Here is a 24,209-nt window from a genome sequence, read left to right as displayed (position 1 = left end):
GTCAAATTTCTCGATTACATCATTTAACTTGTTCTTCAGGGCCTTTGTGATTCTGTCCGGGCTGCCATAATAGGAATCCAATCTTTCCCATGCTCTTCTGATTGCAAGAGATGAGTCACTTGTGTTAGAGTTCTTGATACTCTTCACCTGTTCATAAGGCTGTCCTTTAAGGTTGTGTATCATAAGGTCAAGTTCCACGGATGGTGAGGCATCAATCTCCTTCATCACTTCCTTGAATGTATTCTTCCATGCCAAGTAGAACTCTGAATCTCCAACGAAGGGTTTCACTCGTTCAAGAATAAAGCTTTTCTTAGTTAAAAAGTTTGACATGTCCATCACAGCTTGATTGAGTACAGGACTTGTGTGTGAATTAAGAGCATTAGGATTTGATGTACAACTTCCTTCAAAAGGCTGGGCAGATGGATTTAGTCTTTTGTCTGGTACAGAATCTGAGTTAACAGCATCTTTGGAAGTTGTCTGTACATATGTATTTTCAGCTGAGAATTGTTCTTGAAGGTGTCCATTCACTTGAGGTGACATTTCTGCTTTCACAAGATTACCGGTTATCAACTCGTCGTTATCCGGTTGAAATGGAGGTGGGGAAGACACATCTGGAAACACTGGCAGAGTTCTTGTCACATAAGGGGTCCTTACTGGTGCTACGTGTTCTGGTTCTGGTGTCAACAGTCTGTTGTTGTCGTTTCCAATTTTCTCAACATTCAAACTCTGATTCACCACATAACGATTCGTGTGTGAGGTTGTCCAATCACTGTGTTCACTATCATTGTCCAAGCTTTCTTGAAATTCCTCCTCAAGAATTTTCACACTAAGTTCAGCCAATTCTGTGTCCTCTTCAGCCTTTACACGTAACAGCTGGCTCTCTATTGTAGCTTTCTGCACAAGGGCCTCAGCTTCTACCTTTGCTCTTTGACGCATGAGGTCACTTTCTCTGTCGACAAACTCCAGTTTTTTTCGTGCCAATTCAGCCTTTATTTTCTGATGAACATATAGGTCGGAGACTGTACTCGATGAATGTGATCTTGATGACTTGTGTACTGATTTAACTGACCTTGACTTTCTCGAGGGAGTTTTCTTCGAGTTGGCGATATACTCAGTCTTTAGAACTGGAGGTTGTTTTTCTGTTATTATTTTCTCGCCTGAATTAAGAGCTTCTTTCACTTTGAATTGTATACTTGTGTAGATAAGCATATGAGACTGCAGTTCCATATGACTGTCTTCAGTATTTGTTCTGTTAAGGTATTCACAAAATACATCATGGATTCTAGCATACTCTAAAAAGTCTCTCTTTATGAGTTCCTGTGTTAATTTCAATGTGTCCTGATTTTCTGTCTGGTCAATGATGAGGATATTTTCATCAATAAGTCTGTGTAAACGTGCTAATTTTATAGAATACCTCTGCACTTCATCTTCAAAATATCCCTGTCCTTTCTCTGTGAGTTTCCTGGTAGTCCTTGGGTCCATCTTTCACTGTTTAGTCAGTAATACAAAACATCCCAAAGATTCTGTATCTTCAATTTATTCAACATAAACACGTCTGGAAACAGACACCAGTCCTTTTGTGGGACATTCTGTGAAAGCTGGAAAATTATACCAACAATAAATGAACTGTTCATATACCAAAATAATACATAGTTATCAAATCATCATATGATATCATACATATCAAAATTTTACATAATGGAATTGAGTTTTACTGTTTATAGTTCTATATAAAAGGCCTAGAAAATCTGCACTGAAAATAGCATGATACTAAAAATAGCGAGATCGTTAATTACAGATATAAACCAAAATTCTGTCTTATTACTGACACATTATGAAAATTAACACCAGCATAAACTATTTATAATGTTTTAAACTTACATGGTTGCCTATTAAAATAACTCAGCATGAAAATTGTTGAAGGGATTTGTGTCCGAAACTCGTGCTTAAAACACCGGAAGTATATAATAGAAAAACAAAATCAGCATGGGGAGAAAATATAATTCCGGAAAAAATACAATGACACAACACTCAAGGTGTCCTCGGCGTTTACTAGAGTAGACCCATAGTTAACCCGTAAACCCATAGTGGACACAGTGAGTAAACCCCGCTAAGAAGCGGATAGCAGTCGCTACGCATGTATTTTGAATAGACAATACCCGGTAAGTTGGAAAAATAAAAGACGGGTCTGCTTCACACTTCAGTGAGTAAGGTGGACCCAAAGAGCAAACTCCGCTAAACCCAAAATAGACCCCAAGTGAATGCAAATTTTCAAAAGGCAGACCCCAATATAACCTCAAATAAACCCTGAAAGTTAACCCGCAATCTCTCACCAGAGGGCGTATTACGCTGCGCTACAACACCTCTGTTAACTTCTAAATACCAAGAATCTTGGCAAAACCCATTCTCAATCATGATATTATAAATTATAGTTTTATATGTATTCAATCTACATTTCGATGTTAAAGCATCGCTAAAATATTGAAATAAAAAGAATGTATTGGTAAATCACGGTAACAAACAAAGAACTATTTCTCGGAGTAATACTCCATTACCAATGTAAACAATCATGGAGAAAGTGGCTTATTTAAAAGAAACGCTGTCGGACGATCTATGGTTTTGACATGAAATATGTCAACATTAGATACAATTGTAAAAGATTATGACAAGACCATCGTGTTAAGGGATTGTCAAAGACATGCCTTTGAATATCTACGCGACAAGAGAGGAGATCTGTTGCTTAGTTTGCCTGTCGGTTATGGAAAGAGTCTCGTATATCACCTGCTCCCAAAGGTTCTTGGTAAAGGCAAGGAGACCACCGTTTGTTTGACAATTTTACCTTTGAATATTATTCAAAAGGATCAAATTGAAGCCTTGAAAGTTCATGGTATCAGTGCCTGTAGACTGAATATTTTGTCCAGGGGGAAGAGACTACAGATGGTAATTTTATTGCCGAGTGGGAGGTCGATGTCGAAAGAGTGAAGAAGGGGGACTTTTCAATTGTTCTGTGTCATCCAGAGGCCCTCTTTAATACACAAACAGGACATAAAATATTGTCCGATTAGCAGTTTGCCTCGTAAGTAGTCGCCGTTGTTATTGATGAATGCCATATCATAGAAAAATGGTAAGTCAAGAATACTATTAAAAAAAAACATTACTCAAACAGAATAAAAAAATCTTCCTTGATAAACACTCAGACAAAAAGATCTTCTTTAATGTTTATCATGAAAATATTCAAAACCTTTCTTTTGTTCAAAGTGTACTGCATAATGATTTTTCATCTGACTGTTTGCTCAAAATGACACAGTTTGTGGTGACTTCCATGACACATTTTGTATCATTGTTATTGTGTAGACCATAAAACTATTTCAAAGATCATGTACCTCCATTTTAGATAGTTACTGAGTAAGATATGAATCATCAGAATGTACAATTGTATCGGGATGTTGTCTCATTCACATATACCCCATAATCTTCTTTTTTCATGATTAGTGAAATAGAATATATTAAACCTTATTTCAGGGGAGAAGAATTTAGGACTGCCTTCAAAAAGCTTAGAGGTATAAAATCCATTTTTAAAAATGTGCCAGTGATAGGTTTGAGTGATACTTCAACAGTTTCACAGAAGAAAACAATTCCAAAACAGTTGGGACTTGAGAGTTTTCACCTTATAGAACATACACCTAACAGACCTAATGTATTCCTAATAAAAAAGAAGAAACGCCAAGGTACTGATGTTCTGAATGAATATGAATAAATAGTACACAAAATATGTGATGATCTATATGAAAAGAAGGCAGATTTCCCAGTAACATTATTATTATTGCCCATATATTACATGAGTGAAGCTATGATTTATTTGAAAAGTTTGTTTGGATCTTTAAATATAAATGAATCACTGTACAGTGCAATATGTTCTGGACAAGATGAACTGAAAAAGGAGAACCCAACTGTTCGGTTGGTTCTAACAACATCAATTGCAGGAATGGGGTTCGATCAAAAAAAAATGAAACACATATCATTCACGCATGGCTTCCCCGAAATATGTCACAATACTTGCAGGAAATTAGGCGTTGTGGACAACCTGCATTTGCACTTTATTCTATTCGAATCGTGATATTGGAAATAATCTGCCAGGAATTAAGGAAGACATCATAAACTACTCTAATAGTGTTACATCTAAAGCGTTTTAGCGTGGCGCGGCGCCATGTCCTTATTTTACAACGCCATGCCCTTTTTCTCAACGCCATGCCCTTTTTTCCCAAGCGTATCGATAATTTTATTCAAATGTGCCGCCATTTTCAAATCGTTCAGCAATCATACGGGCGCTCTATCAAGCATACGGGCACTTCATACGTAACAGTATACTACCTATCAAAACAGACGCCATATTGGATTTTTTAAACAAATTGTTTACAGACTAAGAGAACACAATTGCACAAAATGCCGACTGCATCGAGATCCAAACGAAAACGACAAGAAGATAATGAAAAGCAGGCAAAGCAGTGTAAACGGCTGTTTCAATTTTTCACCAGGTAAATATCACTAAAATCAACTTTTTTTAATCCAACAGGCAATGTGTACTCGAACAGCGGATCGGTAAGCCAGTCATGCGTTGTAACGTTTTATGGTTTTAGGTTAGCGCTCAGAAGTATACTGTATTTGACTTGCACTCATCAACAGAGAAAAAACCACAATATGTGTAAAGTTTACGGGGTATTTGAATGCATGCAGTGTGTTTTCAGTTGTAGAGTGAGAGTATAATAAAGATTGGGAATAACGAAGGTGTCAATTAGCACCCGAGTCCCGGAAAGTGTGTAAATAAAATTTAAGAAATCCCAGCAATTAGCGAGATTTCTGAAAAATACAGGAACGAGAGATTTTCTATTTGTTTATATAATTGTATGTATTTCATAATATTATTGCAATATTCACAGAAATGTTGATGGTTTTCCTAGTCAATATAAATTATTGAAATCAATTACCCTTAACACGTGCAACAAAAAATTCCATTTTCAACTGATTTCTGATCTGTATAAGAGTCATTCTCAAAATCCGCCAAAATTTTGGTCACGGGTCAATAAAAAATTATATCAAGGAAAAATAATATAAATTTGTACATAAATATATACCACACAATATTCTGCGTTTAGCAAAACACTTTAATTCTTTTTGCATGACATGTTTAAAGAAAATTTGCCTTTTTTAATGTCCAAATTAGCATGATTTGCTAAGTTACACACTCTTTTTGTTGCACTTCCATGTGGTTTATAAATATATCCAGTACATTTTGCTCTCATTTTTTTAAATGTATGCTTTACACAATTCTTAAGAAGTACATTTCAAACAATAAAAGTTTTCTAAATGTACTTGTTTTATGAAATATCAAGACTTTAATGTGTGTCACAAGAGTTTTCATCTCTCCTGTTATGTTAATGTAAAAACAGAAAATAGAAATATTTAGAATGACCCTTTTTGGATTCAATACTTTTCATCAGCCTCAGTTTCATTTTCATGAAGCAAAGTTGATGACGCCATTTTTTTGAAGTTCGTTGGTTTGAGGAAAATGTCCCAAATATAAGTATGATTTACTCAGTAGAAAAAAAAACTAGTCCTTACTGTTACATTGAAAATTGACTTAAACATGAATTGTAACAATTTTGTTTCAAACTAGCAACAGTGTATGGTAGACAGGAAGGGAAACAAACAACCATATATAGAGTATTTGTCTATCCTGTTATTGTCCATCCTGTTACATGTAAATTTGTAACAGGAAAGAAATTTTTATATAAAAATGAGGATTTTAAGACATTTTCATTATTTATATAGCAATAACTTTCATAAAATATTCAATAAAGTAGTATGTACAATAAATTAACCTTAAGTAAGGATTTTTGTTTTAATAGTTTATGTTATCACATAAGAAGTGATTTTGTAACAGGAAAGATATATCATTGTTACAGTACGTACAAATTTCCATAATAACAGAAGAACTATGAATATTTGTTCACTTGTCAGATCAAAACATTTTTCATATCATTTTTTGTGAACAATCATTTCATATTCTGTTTGTTATTACTTACAGATAAATTTTGTTAGTTAATGATGTCAATATACATTTTTGTAACAGGAAAGACATGGACTGTTACAGGATAGACAATTAATGATTGTTTTTTTCTTTAAACATCATGCTGATTATTATATATAATCAATAATAAAAATATATGTTTTTTAATTATATCTCAGTTGTTTAAAAATCAATTCAGCATCTAGTGATTATGTATAAATATATTAAGGCATTTTAATTCAGTGTAACAGGAAGGACAATAAATTGTTTCTCAAGCAACATAATTTTCCCACCTTTTAATCAAAATATTTGATCTGCAGTTAAGTAAACTATTTTTATTTTTAAAGAATTATATCAATTTCGTTGAAAAATGAAAGTTGTCTTTTGGGATAGGTAAAAATGGGGATGTCCAATGCTGACAGACAGAGAAAATACAGGCAGAAGAGAGATGCCTCATTCCAGAGCCAGAAAAGTTAGATGGGAGTACCCACTACAAAATAATTGACAACATCTGGAAAAAAGTTACAGAAAAGTGCGACAGCCTACAGTCCATAGTCATACATAAAGCTTACAAATGCTTTAAGTACTCTGTTAAATGTAATCTTTTTATTTCACTCTACATTGTCCTTCCTGTTACTTCATTTTCTTTAAAAGTTGATATTTTCTTAGGCAAATATTATTATAGGAAAAGTTTGTTTCTCTTGTATTTTATATAGTAATCAGAAATAAATCTGTTATTTAATTTAAATATCAACATCAATTTCCACTACTGACCAGATTGTGTTATTAGGAGTCTCTCCTGTTACAGTTGTAAACATTTTTCAATTTTCATTCTATATTTTTCAATATATTTTACTTCTTCACAAATGCCATTATATATTAGGAACATCTAAGTAAATTTTCAGGATTTTTTATATTCAGTGTTTAACCAAATGAAGATTTTGATCTGAATGTACATAAGAAGTCCCTCCTCTTGCTTATTTTGTTCTTTCCTGTTACACTTTTTACTGTAAAGATTGAGGTTGATGCTAAGTTTACTATCAATCAACTTTAAATCAGAATTACGATTTCGTAACAGGAGAGACTTGTTTAATACAACGTACTGTCTTTCCTGTTGCGAGACCCAGTCTTTCCTGTTACAGCACCATAAATATAAAAATATGTTGCTTGTGTATATTTCTTTTCGGTTTGGGTCTACACATATGCTTAAAGTTTTATTTCTGATCAAATATAAGCACTTTGAGCTTTATACTTATCTTTTTATTCTGTAAAATTGTGAAAATAACAAACAAAATGTTTACCTGTTTGAACATTTTCTATTATATAATTGTAATTTGTATTTTGCTTCTGTTTCATTGAAAAAATGTTAGTGGTTCTTTATTTGTCATGCTTTCACAATATTGTCTGAAGAAATTTTGGAATATTTTTTTGCTTCAATTTATTAAAATTTGTATTTTCTTATGTGTAACAGGAAGGACAACATTTAAGTATGACCAGTTCTTTGATCGTGTTTTACTCAGAAATCAAATAATCTCTAGGTGGGAGTTAAGTGTTTTTGTATTCTTCAGATATGTGTTTATTGTTACAATTGAATAAAATTATTTTTCAACACAAGAGAATATTTGATTTTTATTCAATTTTATTTCTGCGTTTTTTGATAATGACTCATAACCTAATAAAGATTGTTTTACTTATACAATAAGAATGTAATTATATCGTTACATGATTATTATTCATCACAATTTAAAAAGTCAACGCTCATCATCTATGTGTCACAATTTAAAAAGTCAACGCTCATCATCTATGTGTTGAGAAACCATTGATGTTTTTAACTGAATTTGTCGAATTTCATTCATTTATTCGTATTGGTGTAGGACCAATTCTCACCATAAACCATTTCTCGCTAGTCATTTAATAATACATTACTGACTAAGTATTGTATTCAATTAACTGTATTATTAAATGACATAACAATGCACAGTCGAGAAATGGTCTTATTTTCTCCCTCGTTTCACTCCTCCAAAAATAAATCTTTTCTTTTCTAATTTAAAAAACAACAACAAAATGAAATAGGTTAGGTGCGTTTGTTACAAGATCGCTAGTCATTTAATAATACATTACCGACTTAGTATTGTATTCAATTTACTGTATTATTAAATGACATAACAATGCACAGGCGAGAAATGGTCTTAGTAATAATTAGTTGTATGCCAGTCCAGTATTTCGTACTTTCATTATTCTGACAACAGTAACTTATTTCAATTTTTAACATTTTCAGACCAGATTCACCCTCATTTACAAGGGAAGATGAAGCTTTTGAAGAGGAGGACACCATTTCATTTCAATCATATGCCCTCTCATCCGAGCAGCAGCAGCCATGTGCCCTCTCATCTGAGCAACAGCAGCCATGTGCCCTCTCATCCGAGCAACAGCAGCCATGTGCCCTCTCATCCGAGCAACAGCAGCCATGTGCCCTCCCATCTGAGCAACAGGAGCCATGTGCCCTCCCATCTGAGCAACAGGAGCCATGTGCCCTCCCATCCGAGCAACAGGATCCATGTGCCTTCCCATCTGAGCAACAAGAACCATGTGCCTTCTTAGACAACTCCAGTGTTCAGCAATCTGCATCAGCTCTTCATTGCAAGTCCAAATTTACCGTGCGTTCAAGGAACAACTCTGGACACAAGATGCGATTTTACCCGAAATGGCAGTTAGGCAGACCATGGCTGGTAAACAAAGTGGAGTTCAGCAGTGATGGGCTTTCTTTTGATGCTATGTACTGAAACCTCTGTCAGAAGTGGGATACAAAAGGTAGAAACAACAGCATGGCGTTGAATTCTTCAGGCTGTGTTGCAACCCGGTTGGATGTGGTCAACAGACATGAACAGTCCGAGATGCATAAGGATGCTGTGTTTAAGGAAATGGCCGAAGACCACGGCATAGATGTAGCATTCGACAAGTTGCAGAAGAAGGAATTTGAAGCCTTAAAGGATGCCCAAAAAGTCCTGTATTTCCTAATTGAGCATAACTTGCCATACCTCTCTCTTTATGAACCGTTGATGAAGCTTTGCATTGACCTTGGAGCCACTAATCTTCAGTGTTTGCCCCAGCCCAAAAATGCCACGTACAGAAGTGCTGCCATAGCTACAGAATTCCTTGAATGCCAGGCTGAAGTAATAGAGAAACAAGTGAAAAGCTGTCAATGTGACAGCAAACCGGGTTTTCTTTTATGTGAACTTTATCCATAATCCATGTCAACCCATATCCAGTGAAATGGTGTACCCCTATATGCAATATTTTGCCAAAGAGTGACTAAGTTCAAAAGCTGGTATTTTTTTCATAAATTATCGGAAATCAAAATCCTAGCAATATGCACACCTCTGATATATGTACAATTGATCTCCAAAAGAACAACTTCCTATCTTGAAAACTGTAGGAGGAGTTATCCGTACAATGAGGGTACCCTATATGCAATATTTTGCCAAAAAGTGACTAAGTTCAAAAGCTAGTATTTGTTCCATAAATTATCGGAAATCAAAATCCTAGCAATATGCACACCTCTGATAAATGTACAATTGATCTGCAAAATAACAACTTCCTATCTTGAAAACTGTAGGAGGAGTTATCCGTACAATGAGGGTACCCTTTTGGCAGCCGCCCGCCCGCCCGCCATTTTCACCATTTTAATAACCGGATTTTTCCTTCGGAAAACCCGGTTAAAAAGTGAACAAAGAAATTCAAAGGAGTGGGTCGTATGGATTGATGATTGATGAATACACAGATGTCAGCGCGATAAAACATTTAGCCTTAGTTTGCAAGTATGTGGACAGTGGATCATCAAAGTTAGCATTCCTACAAGATGTGCAACTTGAAAATAGTACAGCACAAACCATATATGAAGACATGGAGAAGCATTTGGACTCTGCAAGCATACCTATTGACAAGATGACATCATTTGCTAGTGATGGGCCTGCAGTTATGGTTGGAAAGGAAAAATGGAGTCATCGCACATCTTAAAAGGGACAACGACAGTGTTATCCACCTCCACTGCCTGAACCATCGGTTACAGCTTGCTGTGTCGAAAGTAAAAAATTATTCTTCCTGCCTAAGGAATCAACTTTTATCTGTCTTTTGTTTTGAAAAAAAAGAAAGCATTATTGACTGTAAATGTTGTTCATTTTGTGCTGAACACTGTGAATCCTGTGTTGATGTAACAAGTATACAAAATATGCATGTCTGAAAACAATTATTACGTAAACCTCTAAAATAATCTTTCTGTGCCGCATTTTACATACAACTGGGTACAGTTCATTGAATCTCTTCTCTAGTGTTACACATTTTAGAATTATGAACATTGTAATAATGCAAAAGTCAAACCAGATTTTTTTTTGCGATAATCATGGTGATTATCAAGATTGGCCTTGTGACCTGTTTAAAAGTTCACACAGAAATGAATGTTTATGCTCTTCTGTAGGTTTATATAAGGAAGTATATATAATCTGAATGTACCTTTTCTTATTATGTGATGCACTCAATTTATTGAAAGCATTCAACTGTCTACCAGTTTACAGTATACTCTTCCTGTTTCATAAACTTGTTAATTAAACATTTTCATTTATGAAAGAATAAACCAAACCATCATGATTTAAGAAAACAGTACATTATACTCTTTATTACTACATGTATGTTTGAACATAGATTGCAAATATGTCAGTTTACTGCTATGTCAAATCAAAATAAAGACAGCTCATGAACAAAATCACCCCCTTTCTTGCTTTTATAACATGTGCAGTATTTAGTTGAAATTTTTTAACAGGTTGTAGAAAAATGAATACATCACAGTTCACCATGAAAAACCATGAAGATAGTCCAAACAAATTGCTAACAGCTTTGAATATACATTTGTTTTCCCTTGGACTGAAATGTCACATTTTCATTGGTTTAAACATAGCACGTGATTGCCTCATATATCTCTATATTTGTTCTGTGAGAAATAATATTAGGCAATATGGCCGTCATTGGTCGACGCTTCGCTTACTCATTTCGACATTTCATAGTATTTTATACATAAACTGCATGCTGTAAGTTCTTAAAGTATTTGGAGTTGTTGCCCTTTGAATTTTTTAAAAAGTAGAGTAGTTGCCCTTAGAATATTGACGTCACGTTGTTTTGTCTGGAGCAGAACAAAATGGCAGCGTCGAAATTTGCTCAAATCTCTGCAGAGGAAAGGGAGAAAACATTTGAAATTGAATAGCAACAAAACATTGTAAGTAAACATGGGTAAAGCAAAGATTTTGAAAGAGTATTTGAAAGGTGAGATTGAAAATTTTGAAGAGTTTAAATGAGTTGGACGAGATGTAAGGCATCTTGTACATGGCTTTGCGTAGATCATCGCTATTTGTGAATAAATATGTCGCTTGATAGTCCTCGAGAAAACAAAACACTTATTAGGTTAGTTACTGACTCACTACGGAAATATATTGGGTTGATCAATCTCATAGAAGGCTCGGCTTCGCCTCGCCATCTATGAGATTGATCAACCCAATATATTTCCGTAGTGAGTCAGTAACTAACCTAATAAGTAATAGTATTATATACAGAGTGTTACAACATTCTTTATTTGGTGAAGCTAACTTAGACCTTAAGGGAAAATGGAAATTGTTGTAATCCATTTAACGCAATGCTATACATGTAACTTATGCAATGCATAAAATTATAAAATATCCATGCACGAAGCAAACAGGGAAATGTTGTAGTATTTACAGACAACAGATTCATAATGGTGACAGATTATCAATAACTTCATTATCAGGATCAAACACATCCTCCACGTGAAAGTCTCTTTATGATTTGGTTAAGTCTCTCTTTGAGTTTGGGCATTTCTTCCCAAGGGGGTGGAACGGGGCTTATATTATTGAATCCCTTACAGGTTCTGCCTGGGTAGTGATGAAATGGTCTTAAGTCTCTCAGTTGTTTATAAACATTTTTACTGTCTGCTTCAGAAAATGACAAAGAATGTCTGCCACTTTTTGGCTTTAAATTCACACTTCTATCAAATTTTGTGCAGACTTCATCAATTGCATCAGCTGATGCAGTCATAGGAGAAATAAATTTCTCACTTTTGTTTGCTCCCAATGCTTTGATTAGAGCTTTTTGATTACATACCCTGTGCTCCTGTACTAAGTCACATTCAACATTATTGCCATGACCGCCCCAAATGTTGACATAGGAACCTTCCAAGACACGAATGCGTTGTAAAGGAGACAGTAATTTATGTTTTCAATAGATAGTCCACATTCTCAACCAGATATTTGCTCAATCTTGAATGAGAATAGAAAAATGGAATTGAATATTTACAGTTGAGAAGTGTTCAATTTAGATCACCTTCTTTTGCAGTATCATGCAGCTCCAATATATGCAAATAACAATGACAGGGTTGCATTGAATAATTAAAGACTTCATCATCTTGTGGTTTTTCATGGTATGGCACTAAAATCCACTGATTTTCATCCCCTGTTTTTTGCAGATGATATATCAATGTTCCCTTTAGCGGTTGAGGAAGACCTTCAGCTGTATCTGCATTGCAGTATCCAAAATACTTCATAAAATCATTCACAGCAGCCAGTAATAAGGGTTTTCTTTTCTTCAGATGATTTGATGTCAATATCTTCAAAGTTCTTGTGGTTGGGTTGGCTGTACTTATTCTCCATTTGGAAAAATTCCATAACCTGTTTAACCAGCCCCCCCTCCCCCAACAGTCATAAGAAGATCAAAGTGAGGTTGGAATCTCCCTTTCACCTGTACATTCACATTTGTCCGATGTAAGTGCATTTTGAAGAAGCTGAGTGTTCCAGGAAAATACTCACCCTTGTATAAGGATTTGAAGCATATCTAAAATAAGAAAAAATTCTAATTGAAATTTTAATTTTTTTTTTATCACTTTATCAAGTTGAAAGGTTGGAGGGTTATTTATGACTGACAATTTCCATGTCTGTACGCTTAAGATGATAATTTTATCCATAAAAGTATGGTTTTTAATTAAAAAATAAAGTCTTTTCCATATAATAATAGTATTAAAAAAGTTTCTTAAATTTTATTAAGATGATGAAACCTCTAAAAAGTCTTGTTTGATATGCCACATCTGGATTACAATTGGGTTCAAATCTTCTTTCAGGTGTTATAGAGACGGTCCGCAGGTTTTTTGCCTCTTGCAATCTTGTTCTTGTTAACGGGTATCCCACCAAAACCACTTTGAATTTTCTAAGAATCTCCAAATTACCTGTTATACGAGGTGAAAAAATAGATATAGAAGGATGACATATCTTATTCCGAGATTAGTTCTGGAATATGTACACATATATGAACATAATGGGGCAATAATACCATTAAATGAACATTAAAATGAGCTCATTTTATATCTTAAATCACAACTAATATATCAACCACTGGTCAAGCTATAAATGCGAGAACATATATTTACCGAAGGCAGTTTGGTACATTGTTGTATTCTGGTCTTCAAATTTATCCATAATTGCTAAGCAATCTTCGTGCTCAGCTTCATTTTTAAACTGGATGGGCAATGGCATAACTTTTGAAGCACAAGCCATTTTCTGTAAAAATCCATGTAGAATATGTTTTGGCAAAATCTTCCCAAACTTCTGAAAATATGGCAATTGACATAATATTCGGCAGAGTAACACACAACATACATCCATGAACTTAATGTCTTTCTGGGCCACTTGCTCTAAGGAGAACATCATCTGCAGATAATTGGGACACATTAGTATTTCATTATTCATGTCAACTGTGGCAACTCGACTAAAAATGATATTTTAGGCAAATAGATGAAGATCCAGATTCCTGCTGTCTGATGTCAGGTTTGATCTCTTAATATATATATCTAGGTTATCACCTACATGAAAAAAATATTGGAAGTTATATATGTATTATTTAAAAGCAGCAGGTAAAAGGTAGCAAGTTAAAATATTAGTTTATTCTCACCTGTCACCTTCAACAGTGGATTGGATTCTGCGATGCACAACCAATAGATTCTTAAAAGTTCAATCTTCTCTGTGATGACAACATGATTCCTAAGTGATTGAATCTAGTTTCGCCCTGAATATTGAGCATGAAAACTGTGATTAAAAAATCTCCTTTTTATAATTTCTATTCTATAATCTCTGTTTGTCCTAATTATTGTAAATATGTATAAATGTACCTCATGTACCATTCATATGATGTATTGTGAGAATAAATGAATGAATGAATGAATGAATGCATTTTCCAGGTGGCAGGGTATACAACAATGAAGAATTTTAATACTGACTATTTGTAATTATTGATTTAACTTAAGAAATGAAACCATAGAAATAACATACTTGCAAAAGAATTTTTTATCATTAAAAACTTTAAAATGGCTAGGTTTTTTCTTTGTACATAAGAATATATTAGAGTTTCATTAATTTTATCCAATCAGTACAACAATCATCTAACCAAAGTCTTCTTATTTTGGCATTTTAATAGGTAGATCCATCCTGTGATAAGTCAACATGCACTCAAAATTGTATCAACTGCAACAATAATAACTATACTAATTAAGGTAACCAAACTGTAATTATAATGATAATAACAACATGCAAATCAAATAACCCTTATAAAATGTTTAATACTAAGCAAGCATATCAAACAAGAAATACATGTATAATAACTAAAGCAAATCAAAACTGTACTTAGAAATCTACAGATAACCAAGCAATTTTAACTAAGCCTTTAACAAAAACACAGACTAGGAAACTGGGGAAGGGTCGGGCTAGGGGCACTACCCCCCCCCCCCCCTTTCAAACACTTTCATTTTTCTACAACAAACCACAGTTTAAATTTCAGCAAACAGTACATTGACTGATCTGACAAAGTTTTCCTACCAAATCAATTTTTTCTGTAACTAGTATTTCCAATATCTGTGTGAAGCGATAATAACTGTGTATGTCAACCAATCTACAAAATCTTTGAAGTAAATGAAAAGCATAGGAATGAGGCTGGTAAGTATGAGGCACATAAAAGAGAATCAAAAGAATTAAACAATTTATCAGGAAATTTGTTTTTTTTTTTGCAATCTAATAGGCAATTGGGTCAAAATATATCAATTAACTGTATTTATTATACTGATAAATTGTGGGGGTGTCTCCTATTAATTAACAGGTTAGTAATAATGTATTATCACATTCATTTTAAAACTTACTCTATCATTCAGTCCCCTTCAACTGCAATTGTACTGGCAAGTCTGCGGAAAGCTGATAAGTTGGAATACTTAGGTTTCATCAAAATACTATAGCATGCCGCAAGAACTGGAATTATCGATGGTGATAACTTTCTATTCTCAGGAACAGCTACACAACACATAACCTCTAATAAATGTGGCATCCTAAAAATAAACGTTGCCAGGATTCAAGATTCTTATAACTGGGAAGAAGGGACCATCAATCAAAAAAAATGTATATACATCATTCAATTTTAAGTAATTTGATTCAATACATAGTCTGAAAATAATAGCATGTGCAATAATACTATATCTATATGCTCAATAATATTTAATATTTACACTAAATCTTTGATAAAATTATAAATGTTGCTCAGAAGGTTTAATTCTGAGGGAAAATTACTCACCTGTTTTTCATCTCTGATATAATACCTTGAAAAAGGAGGTCTGCGTTTTCCACTAAAGAGTTAGCTTCTCTGTACTTAAATAATACCGAAGCAAGCATTGTTGTTCTTGACATCAGCGATCTGGATTGATTTCTTAACCCATGAAAAAAATTGGCAGAAGAATTTCCAAGAACTGATGGAACTTCATTTTCTATGTCACTTGTAAGACTTTCCCATGTAGATTTTACCAGTTGAAATGCATGGTCAACACTTTCCATTTTTATATCTGGATTCACAGCAGCATAGCCATGCTCGAATGACACTGTATGCATAGAATGTAGTTATATCGTGAGATGGAGTTGTATTTTGACATTTCACTGTTGAGCTTTCGAACGTAAATTTTAGTCGTTTTCTAGACTTTGGTTGAACTACATGTACTGTGTCGGTACTGACGGTAGTAGGGTTCACAGATTTACACCCCTGCATACTTTTCGGTGTAAGAGGGGAAGGCATCGTTCTTTTTACATGAAAAGGTTCATTTAAAAACGACATGCATGAATACTGCACTTGCTGAATGAAATCAAATGTACCTTTTACCTTGTTGTGACAGTTGCGGCATACACCAGCATCTGCACATTTCAGAATCAATACCAAACAATCATCCTGTAAAAGTAGGCTCAACTCTCTCTCAAAATTTTCTGCTGAAAGCTTCCTTCCGTTTAGGTCAGACGACACGTTCCTCAATTTTAGATAACTTTTTCCAGGAATTTGTTAATGATTTACTACTACTTTGACAAGCTTTCTTGCAAAAAATTAGGGTACCTTACCAGGCATTTCTGCAAAATACTAGAGTATGCAATTTCCTATATAACCTTCTTGAAAATACACTTGAATTGCTGATATAAAAATAAATTCATATACAGCACAGTAAAATTCACTATACTGGAACCTTATCTCGGCCGGGTCGGGGCTTTGAACTCACGACCTCTAGAACCTATATGCTTCTGGCAGTTAGCGGCCACGGTTCTAACCACTCGACCATCTAGACATATCATCACATCCAATTAAATTTTAATCATTTTTAAAATAATTATAAAATTAATATTTTTTATTGGAACTCTTTATTACGAGGAGATACAAAAAAGATTCTCGAGGAACGTGTCGTCTGACCTTAATTTAAATGTACGAGTATTTTGTGATAAACAAATACAACAATTGAATTCAGATTCCTTCTTTGGCGTCGTCGCCATTTTGAACAACATGTGATCAAAGTAACGTGTTGCCGATTTCGTGGCACTACTTTTTAGACGTTAACAGAGGTATAAGTGGAGCGAAGCAGGAACGATAACTCTGGGTAGAGATTGGTTAAGCCGGTGTAAGTTTGGGTCTGATCTGGCGTTAGATAAGGTCTGATCAGTATTCTACTTTTAAGCTTTAGTTTATGTACAAATACTAATGTCATAGGATTAATTATTTTCGTTAATTATTCATATTTGCGTTGGTTAATTTTAACATTTCATGCTTTCATTTCCCATTGTTCCTTTGTTTACATTCACGCCACTTCATTCATAGTATGACAGAGGTACAAGAGGTCACGTGGTTACGTTTGGCGGGTGGATCAGTGAATGAATGGGTGTGTTAGACTGGTTTTGCGGGTTTCAGTGAGTGAGTGCGCATGTCTGTTTTTAACATGGACTATGATTTAATATCACGACGCCACCCAAGATAGTTGAATACTCATCTTCATAGCTTGTCAACCCGACTATTATCTATAAGTTTATACTGCTGTTATACTTGGTCAGTTTTTTTAATCAATTTAAATATTAAACTAAAGATAAATTTAATGAGTGAATATAGAAAATTAGTGTTTTAGTAATATGATAATTGTATCTGATTATAGATCACCTAGCTGTTTTAAAAGAACCACAATAAATTCAGCGTCATTTCCACAAAAAGGTTTTGGTTCCCAAATGTAGCTCAGAAAATATATATCAGCTACCCCTTGAAAATTGCGCCCACGTTGGGACCATGAACTCCAAGGCCTTTTTGTGGAAATGACGCAGTTTATTGTGGTTCTCTGAGTAATATCTACAAGTACGGCTAGGTGATCTATAATCATATAATTGGTGACAGAGTTTTGATTACACTTTTGCACAAAACTGGTAAAAGCAAACTATCAGACAAATGGGAAAGAGATCCGTATGTTATTGTGGACATACCCAATCCAGACATTCCGGTGTACAAGGTGAAGAAAGAATCCAGAAAGGGGACAGTAAAAACATTGCATAGAAATTTACTTTTACCTTTTAAGTCAATTTCAGATGCTGTAGATACAGAATTAACTAATAATAATACTCTGCACACGGTTGTAATTAATAGTTTTACAGTGTGTGTGTAATACATATGAAAGAAAAACTTAACTGAATTTTACAGTCAGCTCTAGATTTTTTGCCGCTGCATGTCCAGTAGTAAATATATATACTACTGCTTTTATTGACGACACTAGTCGTACTAAAAACAAATCAAACAAGGTTATTTACAGTGGGTTTATCAACTTCCTCTAATTATGTGACTTCAACTACCTGTAGGAAAGTATTGAGTCATTTTTAATCTAATGCCAACCGAATTCACTGCGTGTTGTACACGTATGTTCTACCGAGGTTAGACCGTTAAAGGATTAACCATTGGTTAAACCATCTACATGTTAGACTTGTAAGCACAATGTTTACCTGTTTCATATACTAACAGAGTGACGTGTAAGTATTTATACACCACTGTCACCTGTTAGCCTTATGTGGGACACATTGCGTTTTTCCGAATCATGTCTGCAGGACGCAATTTTACATTCAAAATGTTTTTTTACCATTACACGTACAGGCTTTAAATAACTACATCATCTATGTGTTGGTTATAAAATGTATTGAGGTAATAATATATTTGTTTTAATTGCAAAATCTGACAGGATATCTGATTATTTATTATCGCAACCCCCCCCCCCCTCCATGTTGTTGATATTTCCAGGGGCCAAGAATTTCACAATTTCGGGCCTTGAATTTCACAATTTTGATAGAGAAAAAAGTGGACATCATAACCATCTATTCAGGTTTTATCCCACATGTGTGAGAGTAGAGAAGAATATTTTTTAACGTTGAATACCTTTAAACTATATGGCCATATTGGCCCCACCCTATAGCCCAAACCCCTAACACAGGGCTCATGAATTTCACACTTTTGGTAGATGGTTTCATGGACATGAAAATAATGCATATAGTTTTTAACAATTATATATGGGAGTAGAGAAGAAGATTTTCTAAGATTCAATACATTTAAATATTTGGCCATATTGGCCCCACCCAAGAACCTGAACCCTTGCCATAGGGGCCATGCATTTTACAATTTTCGTTGAGGGCTTCATGGACATCATGATCATGCATTAATTTTTTTTTTGTACAAAGAAAGTGAGCGCACAAGATTGTAAGTTTCCTCGACACGAATCAATTGGGATTTAAATGTCTATAACCTCGAAATGCTATGTCAAAAAAATATTATGTTGAGAGTCGAAATACATGGCTATTCCGGTTATTAAAAAACTCACAAGCTTTCTAAAATGCCAATTAGAGGTACACCGATAACTAGTTATATTTGAAAAATTACCGCAAACATATTTTAATAAAGTTATATTGTGTATATCCCACAGAACTAGTAATAAGAAAAGAAAATAGTGTTCATACAGCAGATCTAGAAATCAATAACGACAAATTAAAATATACCGGTATATTATAATTCAACATTATGTTATATAAACAAACATTTAAAACAAAAAGTTTTAATTTTTTTGTAAAAAGACCACCAGTTGGATTTGAACCCAAAACACTGCATGTTTGTATTCACCATATCCAGTACGAAACCACTGAACCATTGGAGACTTGTCAATATGCGTTATAAAGTATTGTTTGGAAGAACACTGTCATATCAATGGACTTTGTTTTTTATCCTTCAAAAAATAATGTTAAAAAGTACATAATTAATCATCTCTGGGTCATCTCTCCTTTTTTTATAAAGCGACTTTTTTAATGTTGAAATGTGTTATCTTTACACGTTTCAAATTTGTGGAGAGCAGACCCAGAGACAACAAATTCATTTAAAAACAGTTGTAAATAAGTAGGATTCTGAATGAATTGCATCGTGTTGTATATTTAGACCCATATTATGATAAACCTTTTGCATTACAAATATTTGTCCACTCATTCCACATCCACCAGAAACCAAATAACGGCTATAACTCGAAAAATGTTCAAAATTAATTGATGAAATTTTCACTCTCCTTGTGCGCCCAGATTCCTGCCTAATGTACATCTTAAGCGCCCACTTTCTTTGTATGGGAGTAGAGAATTTTTTTTTTAAAGATTAAATACATTTTTCTTATACCCCATATTTGCCCCACCCTAGAGCCTGAACCCCTGACAGGCGTCATGAATTTCACAATTTTGGTTGAGGGCTTCATGGACATCATAACCATGCAACCAGTTTTTTCCCCAACATGTGTGGAAGTAGAGAAGAAGATTTTTAAAAATGTGGCTTTTTTTTTGCATATTTGGCCACACCTGTGGTGCCCCGGGGGTGGTAGAGCCATGAATTTCACAATTTAGATCCCTCTTACCATAGATATGCCTCACATACAAAATGGTAACAATTGTACTTGTAATTGTTAAGAATTTAAAAATGTAAAATAGTTAACGGACGACGCACGACGACGGACGAAAGCAGATAGCAATAGGTCACCTGACTTTACTCAGGTGACCTAATAAACTTCCAATTATTACAACACTACATTGTTCAAACAAAGAAATATTGTATACTGGGAAATATTCGCACAATCTTTACATGAAATAACCATAGCATAATATAAAAAGCACCATCTTCTTGTAAAATAACCATATAAAGCAGCTATGGCGTTCCATACAGTGACGCGCAGGTGTGTTTACATTGCATTGTCATTATATGGGAAACTCGATGTGCATTCTTTCATATTCATGTGTGTCCTACGGTGTCTAGTTTTCGTTGTTTCTGTGATAAGATCCACACTATTAGTATCAGGTATGGGTTTTCTTCAGTAACTGATTTCCCCTTCCTCATTTCATTATAAGACTTCAGGTTTTTTTTAGATGCTCTAAGGGAAGTCCTGCCGATAATCTCCGTGAAAATTACACATAATAAAGACAGGAATTTGATTTCAATGTTTGTTAAAGTAAAAAATCAAAGTTCTGTATCTCATTTTTTAAACATTATTATTCCTAATATCTAATAAAAACAAAACTTTAATCGCTTACCTGGTCATTTTCTTAATTAAGTACACTCCTGGTACGATTTAATATCATCAATGTACAGGTAAAGAAGTTACCTCGTTCTAAAGATTTTCGGTTTTATGTATTATTTAGATTTTATGTAGAGAATGATAGTAAAATAATCATTTGCTTAAATTTCGTTTTATCTAACTATTATTTTAAAAAATGGATGGTATCTAATACAAGAAAAATCAAAACTTAAAACATTCACACGTCATGGTGACACAATTCAACCCAGCGTCAACGTATACTGAAGGACGGGAACATCTTTGCAAGTTCTTTTTTGTGTCACTGTCAGAAAATAACAATTGACCAGGTTTATGCAGTTAAATCAAAGACCTTTTTCATAATTCTTAACATCACAATGAATTTATAAATAACGTTTGGTTTAATTTTTTGCCATGCAGGCAGTATTATCAAAGCCTTTGCAAGTACATGTCCATGTACAACATCGGCATTTAGAAATAATAGGTTACATTAGCTTTGGTCAAACCAACAGTTCATGTGCATAAAACTTAATTGAGTCTATCGGGACTTTTTTTTCATGCATTCGTTATGAGCAATTAAAAGTCTGAAAATGTCATAATAAAGTAATCCTTTTATTACGAAGAATAATCATGAAGTAAAATACAATTTAGCCTCTAACAGCGAAATGCATGAAATCGATGACATGATAAAAAAGATTTTCAATATTGGATTATGAGCAATTAAAAGTCTGAAAATGTCATAATAAAGTAATCCTTTTATTACGAAGAATAATCATGAAGTAAAATACAATTTAGCCTCTAACAGCGAAATGCATGAAATCGATGACATGATAAAAAAGATTTTCAATATTGGATTATATCATCAAAGTTATAAGTTTCATTTGTCCTTTTTCAGTTAACGGTATCTATCATATTTTCATTAATTTTTAATTTCATTAATTTATAAAAATTTACCCCCATTATCTTACCTGTTTATTATGTTTTTGTCAAAAACTTGTGAAAACGTTAATCCATCTGGATAGCTCAGCTGGACTTCTTGCCAGAACCTACAACACAATGCAATACTGTGAAGAGTACACAATAATTTGATTTCAAAAAACTAGCTATTATATCATAAGGCACCACATCCCTACATCTTTCAAAGCTGATTTTTTTTTCAGTCATGTGTTGTACTTTCATTTCTTAAATATTCATTTGATTTATAATTTAGCACTGCAACGATGGCAACACTCTCTTGATAAAATACATGTTTCATTTTCACAGCATTTTCAAATACGCCAATAATCTGTACTTCGCCTCAGGGTCAGAATCTATAATAATCTACCCTGCATCGATAAATCTGTGGAAAAGTTAAAATGTAATAATCTGCTGTTTATTCCGTCAAACGTTCCCCGTCCAAATAAATTGACAAATTCTTTTGTTGATAGTTTTGACTTTTCTAAGTGTGTTAATTTATAAATTTAATGACGAGTGTACATAGTGTATGTTTTTGTGTTTGCCCAGATTTGAAATAGAGACTTGCACTGAAACAACTGAGTGTGCTGTATGTTTGTAGTTTTGTAAACACGTGCAAACCCTGTGTTTGTGTCTACAGAAAAAGCTGTGTTTTCGTCTGGATCCTTGAGATAGAGGGTGTTGTTTTCTGCACTAAAAATGCCGTCATGTTTGTTGAGAAAATCAAGACCCAATATGAGAGGATGGTGAAATAGGCCCATCAAAGGAGACGGGTAAGGAAACGGCACCAAGACTGGCATGTCTCTCACCGCCAACACCTACTGCATCCCGGACATTAGATGATTTCAGTTGATAAGGTTTGATACCAAGCTTGGGTATGAGATCAGAACTGGTACAGGAAATGCTTGCTCCTGTGTCAACTAATGCATTTACAGAATATCCATAAATAGAAACAGCAACAGTGTTTTTGTCTTCAGGCATAATATGACTAACACTCTGAGGAATAGATTCAGATTGAAGGGAAGCATGCAGACATGCATTTGGTGTTAGACATGCATTGTGACTGACTGGTTGCTGGGGATTTGTTACTGTGGTGGCTATCCTCTTTAGGGACATGCGCGTGTCCCTAAGTAGAAGTGTTGCATTGTGCATTGTGACCAGGGCATTTGGAGCGGACTGAACATGACTTACCCCCAAATCCTTTGCACGGGAAACTCTCTCTCTCTCTTTCAATCCTGTAGAATGTTTGGTCCGGCAGAGCGTCGGTTGTTGTGCGTAATGCTCTGCTCTGAGAGCACAAACTTCCGACTTGAGGCCATCTGTGATTTCCGTCATTTTAGTCATCAGCATTGCACACAAGTTTGCCATCCCACTATCGGTAGTAGGTTGCTGGGGTGCTGGGGAACTCGTCTCCAGCTTCACTTTTCCAATAACAGTTCTTACTTATTGGAATGTTTTAGGCTCGCGGGCCAACACTTTATTCCGCCACATTTCCAAAAGTCCAGAGGCTGTGGCCTGCACTTTGTATTGCTCGTCAATCGGATGTCCTAGGCCGATTCTCTATGCGCGTTCGATGTACGTGTCAGTAGTTTTGTCCATTTCTTGGCGTATGCCCATTTCTTGGCGTATGCCCATCAGTGGCATCCCATAAGTTGTAGGTTGGGACCGTTCTTGAAGTAGTGTTTTGAACACAGTCAGGGATGCACATGGTGGTTGTAGTGTCTGGAACCAAGTGCTAACGCTGCCATCGAGAATACACAGTAGCATGGACATTGTCTTGGTATCATTGTAGTTGTGGAAGGTTTTCTAGTTTGGCTATCCAGATTATAGGTGATTTGGCACCTGTGAATTTTGGAAGGTTGGGTCCAGTTGCCAATTCGGCACCTGTGAATTTTGGAAGGTTGAATCCAGTTGTCATAGTGATGTTGGTATTTTCAGATTCACCTCTTTCACACGTTTTGTTGGATTGTGTTAAATTTTCTGTCTTGCTGTTCAGATTCTTCGTCTTGAAAATCGTCTGTTAAAGCTGCAGGTTCTGTGGATGCTTCAGTGGGTAGATGTTCTTCCTCCTGATGATCGTTTGTTACTATGTTTGATGTTATTGCTTCTGCAAGTTCAGCAGCAATGGATAAGTTGTTGTCTATGATGACTTCTTCTGAGTCGTTGTTAGACGCAGATTCTTCAAGTTCTTGGATGGCTTGTAAATGAGCGTTC

At 34.7% G+C, this 24,209-nt stretch overlaps 1 protein-coding gene and 1 long non-coding RNA gene across 5 annotated transcripts; one reads left to right on the top strand and one right to left on the bottom strand.

Annotated features, from left to right (window-relative positions):
- Positions 1-6,466: 6,466 nt before the first annotated feature.
- Positions 6,467-8,850, top strand: LOC128174141 (variable charge X-linked protein 1-like). The gene is made up of 3 exons (XM_052839764.1): positions 6,467-6,539; positions 7,539-7,605; positions 8,346-8,850. Exons 1-3 carry the CDS (start codon positions 6,467-6,469, stop codon positions 8,848-8,850), a joined length of 645 nt encoding a protein of 214 aa, XP_052695724.1.
- A 2,814-nt stretch (positions 8,851-11,664) lies between these two features.
- On the bottom strand, positions 11,665-16,734 carry LOC128170917 (uncharacterized). Of its 4 annotated transcripts, XR_008241941.1 has the most exons (7): positions 15,731-16,734; positions 15,306-15,488; positions 14,561-14,637; positions 14,069-14,182; positions 13,548-13,979; positions 13,179-13,346; positions 11,665-12,958 (listed from the first exon to the last, which is right to left on the bottom strand). It is a non-coding gene; the product is annotated as an uncharacterized LOC128170917 (long non-coding RNA). The 4 variants fall into 4 exon arrangements; XR_008241940.1 differs by having other exon boundaries at positions 15,306-16,734; XR_008241942.1 differs by lacking the exon at positions 14,561-14,637 and having other exon boundaries at positions 15,306-16,734.
- Positions 16,735-24,209: the final 7,475 nt, after the last annotated feature.

This window comes from Crassostrea angulata, chromosome 2, assembly GCF_025612915.1.
Source record: "Crassostrea angulata isolate pt1a10 chromosome 2, ASM2561291v2, whole genome shotgun sequence".
NCBI classification, from domain to species: Eukaryota; Metazoa; Mollusca; class Bivalvia; order Ostreida; family Ostreidae; genus Magallana; species Magallana angulata.
Note: the sequence above shows the minus strand (reverse complement) of the source record. Positions and strands in the feature narration are given on the sequence as shown.

What these genes read in the sequence shown, in the direction of transcription:
- LOC128174141 (XM_052839764.1), top strand. Translation starts at nt 6,467, where the DNA reads ATGGGGATGTCCAATGCTGACAGACAGAGAAAATACAGGCAGAAGAGA. An exon ending in CTCATTCCAGAGCCAGAAAA is followed by an intron (nt 6,540 to 7,538) that starts GTTAGATGGGAG and finishes TATGTGTAACAG; the next exon opens with GAAGGACAACATTTAAGTAT. An exon ending in AGAAATCAAATAATCTCTAG is followed by an intron (nt 7,606 to 8,345) that starts GTGGGAGTTAAG and finishes TAACATTTTCAG; the next exon opens with ACCAGATTCACCCTCATTTA.